Source organism: Taeniopygia guttata, chromosome 3, assembly GCF_048771995.1.
Source record: "Taeniopygia guttata chromosome 3, bTaeGut7.mat, whole genome shotgun sequence".
Lineage (NCBI taxonomy): Eukaryota > Metazoa > Chordata > Aves > Passeriformes > Estrildidae > Taeniopygia > Taeniopygia guttata.
The window spans coordinates 1,160,158-1,166,157 of record NC_133027.1 but is presented as its reverse complement, the minus strand read 5'-3'; the positions used below and the strand labels follow the sequence as shown (position 1 = coordinate 1,166,157).

Sequence of the window (6,000 nt, the reverse complement as noted above, 5' to 3'; positions counted from 1 at the left end):
TTTGGGCTGAGTTTGGGGTTTTATTTGGTGTTTCTCTTTCAGGGTCAGTTCCATTTCTTCGGGGTCCGTCCAGTTTTTGGGCTCAGTCCCAGTTTCGGGGTCAGTCCAGTTTTTTTGGGGTCACTCCGGCGTTTTTGGGGTCACTCCGGTTTTTGGGGTCAGTCCGGTTTTTTGGGTCAGTCCCATTTTTGGGGTCAGTCCGGTTTTTGGGGTCAGTCCCGTTTTCTAGGGGTCAGTCTGGTTTTTGGGGTCTGTCCCATTTTTTGCAGTCAGTCTGGTTTCTTCAGGGTCACTCCAGTGTTTTTGGGGTCAGTCCCATTTTTTTGGGGTCAGTCCTATTTTTTCGGGGTCAGTCCCATATTTTTTCGGGGTCAGTCCGGTTTTTGGGGTCAGTCTGGTTTCTTGGGGTCACTCCAGCATTTTTGGGGTCAGTTCGGTTTTTGGGGTCAGTCCTGTTTTTTTGGGTCAGTCCCAGTTTTGGGGTCAGTCCCGGTTTTTGGGGCCAGTCCCATTTTTTTGGGGTCACTCCGCTTTTCAGGGTCAGTCCGGTTTTTGGGGTCAGTCCGGTGTTTTTGGGGCTACTCCGGTTTTTGGGGTCAGTCCCGTTTTTCAGGGGTCAGTCCGGTTTTCGGGGTCAGTCCGGTTTTTGGGGTCTGTCCCATTTTTTGTGGTCAGTCTGGTTTCTTCGGGGTCACTCCGGCATTTTTGGGGTCAGTCCCATTTTTTTGGAGTCAGTCCCATTTATTCAGGATCAGTCCGGTTTTCTCGGGGTCAGTCCGGTTATTTGGGGTCAGTCTGGTTTCTTGGGGTCAGTCCCGTTTTTTTGGGGTCACTCCGGTTTTTGGGGTCAGTCTGGCTTTTGGGGTCATTCCCAGTTTCGGGGTCGGTCCCATTTTGTCGGGTTCAGTCCTGGTTTTTGGGGTCAGTCTGGTTTTCGGGGTCACTTCAGTTTTCGGGGTCAGTCCGGCATTTTTGGGGTCAGTCCCATTTTCTTGGGGTCAGCCCGGTTTTTTTGGGGTCACTGTGGTTTTTGGGGTCAGTCCGATTTTTTTGGGGTCACTCCAGCGTTTTTGGGTTCAGTCCCATTTTTTGCAGTCAGTCTGGTTTCTTTGGGGCCACTCTGGTTTTTCGGGTCACTCCGGTGTTTTTGGGGTCACTCCGGTTTTTGAGGTCACTGCGGTTTTCAGGGTCACTCCAGTTTTCAGGGTCACTCCAGTTTTCGGGGTCACTCTGGTTTTCGGGGTCACTGTGTTTTTCGGGGTCACTCCGGTGTTTTTGGGGTCAGTCCCAGTTTTGGGGTCAGTCCAGTTTTCGGGGTCAGTCCGGTTTTTGGGGTCACTCCAGCGTTTTTGGGGTCAGTTCCGGTTTTTGGGGTCACTGCGGTTTTTGGGGTCACTCCGGTTTCGGGGTCCCTGTGGTTTTTGGGGTCAGTCCCATTTTCTCGGGGTCAGCCCGGTTTTGTTGGGGTCACTGCGGTTTTTGGGGTCAGTCCAGTTTTCAGGGTCACTCCCAGTTTTTGGGGTCACTCCATTTTTTTGGGTCACTCCGGTGTTTTTGGGGTCCCTGTGGTTTTTGGGGTCAGTCCCATTTTTGGCAGCGCACGGCGGCGTCCTCGGCGTGGCCGCAGTTGGTTCGGCCCCAGCCCGAGAAGGGGCAGAGCGGCAGCGACTCCTCAGTGCCGGCGCAGGAGACGTCGTCCATCCAGATGGGCCCCGAGCCTGCCGGGAACCGCCGGAGTCGGGATCCCAAATCCAACACCGCGGGGTTCGGAATCCAAACCCGACACCGCCGGGTTCGGGATACAACGGGATCCAATGGGATCCAAAACCGACACTGCGGGGTTCGGGATCCAACGGGATCCAAACCCGACACCCAATCCCAATCCCAATCCCAATCCCATCCCAATCCCTTTCCCCATCGCAATCCCACTGCCTTTCCCCATTCCAAAACTAATCCCATTCCAATACCATCCCAATCCCAATCGCTTTTGTGACACCATTCCTATCCCAATCTCTTTCCCAACCCAAACCCAATCCCAACACCATCCCAATCCCTTTCCCCATCCCAATCCCAATCCCAATCCCAATCCCAATCCCAATCCCGATCCACATCCAACACCAATACCATCCCAATCCCAACCCAATCCCAATCCCTTTCCTGACCCCATTCCAATCCCAATCCCTTTTCCCCATCCCAATCCCAACCCCAGTCCCAAACCCAATCCAACCCCTATCCCAACCTCAACCCAAATCCCAAACCCAACCCCAATCCCATCCCAAACCCAACCCCAATCCCAATCCCTTTCCCCATCCCAACCCCCATCCCAACCCCAATCCCAATCACAATCCCAATCCCATCGCAATCCCATCCCGACCCCAATCCCAATCCCATCCCAAACCCAATCCCATCCCGACCCCAATCCCATCCCAACCCAATCACAATCCCAATCCCTTTCCTGACCCCAATCCCAGTCCCAAACCCAATCCCATCACCATCCCAACCCAATCCCAATCCCTTTCCCCAATCCCAACCCCAACCCGAATCCCATCCCAATCCCATCCCAACCCCAATCCCAATCCCATCCGAAACCCAATCCCATCCCAATCCCAACCCAATCATAATCCCTTTTCTGACCCCGTCCCAAACCCAATCCCTTTCCCCATCCCAACCCCAACCCCAGTCCCAAACCCAATCCCATCCCAATCCCAACCCAATCCCAATCCCTTTCCTGACCCCATTCCAATCCCAATCCCTTTCCCTATCCCAAACCCAATCCCATCCCAATCCCAACCCAATCCCAGTCCCCTTCCTGACCCCAATCCCAATCCCTTTTCTGACCCCATCCCAATCCCAATCCCTTTCCCCATCTCAATCCCTTTCCCCATCCCAATCCCAATCCCATCCCAACACCAATCCCATCCCAATCCCTTTCCCGACCCCATCCCAACCCCAATCCCAATCCCAACCCCATTCCCAACCCCAATCCCATCCCAATCCCAACCCAATCCCAATCCCTTTCCTGATCCCATTCCAACCCCAATCCCTTTCCCAACCCCAGTCCCAACCCCAATCCCAATCTCATCCCAACCCCAATCCCAATCCCAACCCCATTCCCAACCCCAACCCCAACCCCAATCCCAATCCAACCAATCCCAACTCCTATCCCAACCCCAACCCCAATCCCATTATCATCCCAATCCCAATCCCAACCCCAACCCCAACCCAACCCCAATCCCATCACCATCCCAACCCTATCCCAATCCCTTTCCCCAATCCCAACCCCAACCCCAGTCCCAAACCCAATCCAACCCCTATCCCAACCCCAACCCGAATCCCAATCCCAACCCCAACCCAATCCCAATCACAATCCCAATCCCATCCCAATTCCAACCCAATCCCAATCCCTTTCCTGACCCCTTTCCAATCTCAATCTCTTTCCCAAGCCCAACCCGAATCCCAATCCCAATCCCATCCCAATCCCTTTCCCCATCCCAAACTCAATCCCAATCCCATCCCAATCCCATCCAGACCCCAATCCCAATCCCAATCCCAATCCCAATCCAACCAATCCCAACCCCTATCCCAATCCCAATCACAATCCCAATCCCAACCCCAATCCCAACCCCATCCGAAACCCAATCCCAATCCCATCCCAAACCCAACCCCAATCCCAATCCCTTTCCCAATCCCAATCCCAATCCCAACTCCAACCCCAACTCCAACCCCAATCTCAACCCCAATCCCATTATCATCCCAATCCCAATCCCAATCCTTTTCCCCATCCCAACCCCAACCCCAATCCCAACCCTAACCCCAACCCCAATCCCATCCCACCCCAAATCCCAGTCCAAATCCCAATCCCAAACACAATCCCAATCTCATCCCAATCCCAATTCCAATTCCAATCCCAATCCCAATGTCAATACCATCCTGTTCCCAATCCCAATCTCCATCCCAATCCCAATCTGAATCCCATCCCAATCCCATCCTAATCCAGATACCGGTCCTGATCCCAATCCTGGAACTAACCCAATCCCAACCCCAATCCCAACCCCAATCCCAAACCCATCCCAAACCCAATGTCATCCCAATCCCAATCTATTTCGTGACACCATCCCAATCCCAATCCCTTTCCCAACCCAATCCCAATCCCGACCCCAACCCCAATCCCAACCCCTATCCCAACCCCACCCGCTCCCACCCCATTCCCGTTCCCGTTCCCTTGGCGCCGTCCCGCACCCTGCCCGAAGCGCGCCATGCGGAAGACGTCGGCGGCGCCGGGGAAGCCGAGGGCGCGGCACGCCACGTCGCCGTCGCGCCCGTCCCAGCCGTCGTCGCACACCGAGCCCCAGCGCCGCGCGTGGAAGATCTCCAGGCGCCCCTCGTGCGGCCCCGAGCCGTTCACCAGCCGCAGAGCGCCCTCCGATGGTACCGACGCCGCGCCTGAAGGACACAGGGAGAACATCCGTGGGGAGAACATCCGGGGGGAGAACGTCCGTGGGGAGAAAATCCATGGGGAGAACGTCCATAAGGAGAAAATCCATAATGGGAACATCCATGGGGAGAAAATCCATAAGAACATCCATGGAGATATCAGCCATGGGGAGAAAATCCATGGGGAGAACATCCATGGAGATATCAGCCATGGGGAGAAAATCCATGGAGATGTCAGCCATGGAGAGAATATGATGGGGAGAACATCATGGGAACAGCAGCCGTGGGGAGAACATCCGTGGGGAGAAAACCCGTGGGGAGAAAACCCGTGGGGAGAAAATCCATGGGGAGAACATCCATGGGGAGAACATCCATGGGGACAGCGGCCGTGGGGACAGTGGCCATGGGGAGAAAATCTGTGGGGAGAACATCCATGGAGATATCAGCCATGGGGAGAACACCCATGGGGAGAACATCCATGGGGATATCAGCCATGGGGAGAAAATCCGTGGGGAGAAAATCCGCAGGGAGAACATCCATAAGAACATCCATGGGGAGAACATCCATGGAGATATCAGACATGGGGAGAACATCCATGGGGAGAACATCCGTGGGGAGAACATCAATGGAGATATCAGACATGGGGAGAACATCCATGGGGAGAACATCCGTGGGGAGAACATCAATGGAGATATCAGACATGGGGAGAACATCCATGGGGAGAACGTCCGGGGGGAGAAAATCCATAATGAGAACATCCATGGGGAGAAAATCCATAAGAACATCCATGGAGATATCAGCCATGGGAAGAACATCCATGGGGAGAACATCATGGGGACAGCGGCCATGGGGAGAACATCCATAAGAACATCCATGGGGAGAACATCCATGGGGATGTCAGACATGGGGAGAACACCCGTGGGGAGAACATGATGGGGACAGTGGCCGTGGGGACAGCGGCTGTGGGGAGAAAATCCATGGGGACAGTGGCCATGGGGAGAAAATCCGTGGGGAGAAAACCCGTGGGCAGAAAATCCATGGAGATATCAGCCATGGGGAGAACATCCGTGGGGAGAACATCCATGGAGATGTCATCCATGGGGAGAACACCCATGGGGAGAACATCATGGGGACAGCGGCCGTGGGGAGAAAATCCATGGGGACAGTGGCCATGGGGAGAAAATCCGTGGGGAGAACATCCATAAGAACATCCATGGGAAGAACATCATGGGGACAGCGGCCGTGGGGAGGAAATCCGTGGGGAGAACATCCATGGGGAGAAAATCCATGGAGATATCAGCCATGGGGAGAACATCATGGGGAGAACATCATGGGAACAGTGGCCGTGGGGACAGTGGCCATGGGGAGAAAATCCGTGGGGAGAAAATCCGTGGGGAGAACATCCATGGGGAGAACATCCATGGAGATATCAGCCATGGGGAGAACACCCATGGAGATATCAGCCATGGGGAGAACATCCATGGGGAGAACCTCATGGGTACAGCGGCCGTGGGGAGAAAATCCGTGGGGAGAAAATCCATGGGGAGAACACCCATGGGGAGAACA

At 54.6% G+C, this 6,000-nt stretch overlaps 1 protein-coding gene across 1 annotated transcript in view; it reads right to left on the bottom strand.

Annotated features, from left to right (window-relative positions):
* Positions 1-6,000, bottom strand: part of SCARA5 (scavenger receptor class A member 5) — a 29,300-nt gene continuing 23,300 nt past the window's right edge. Inside the window, exons 8-9 of the mRNA XM_041714938.2 lie at positions 4,240-4,443; positions 1-1,718 (exon numbers count right to left, since the gene is read on the bottom strand). Coding sequence (XP_041570872.2) covers positions 1,579-1,718; positions 4,240-4,443 — 344 coding nt within the window. The 3' untranslated portion in view covers positions 1-1,578. The remainder of the gene's footprint in view (positions 1,719-4,239; positions 4,444-6,000) is intronic.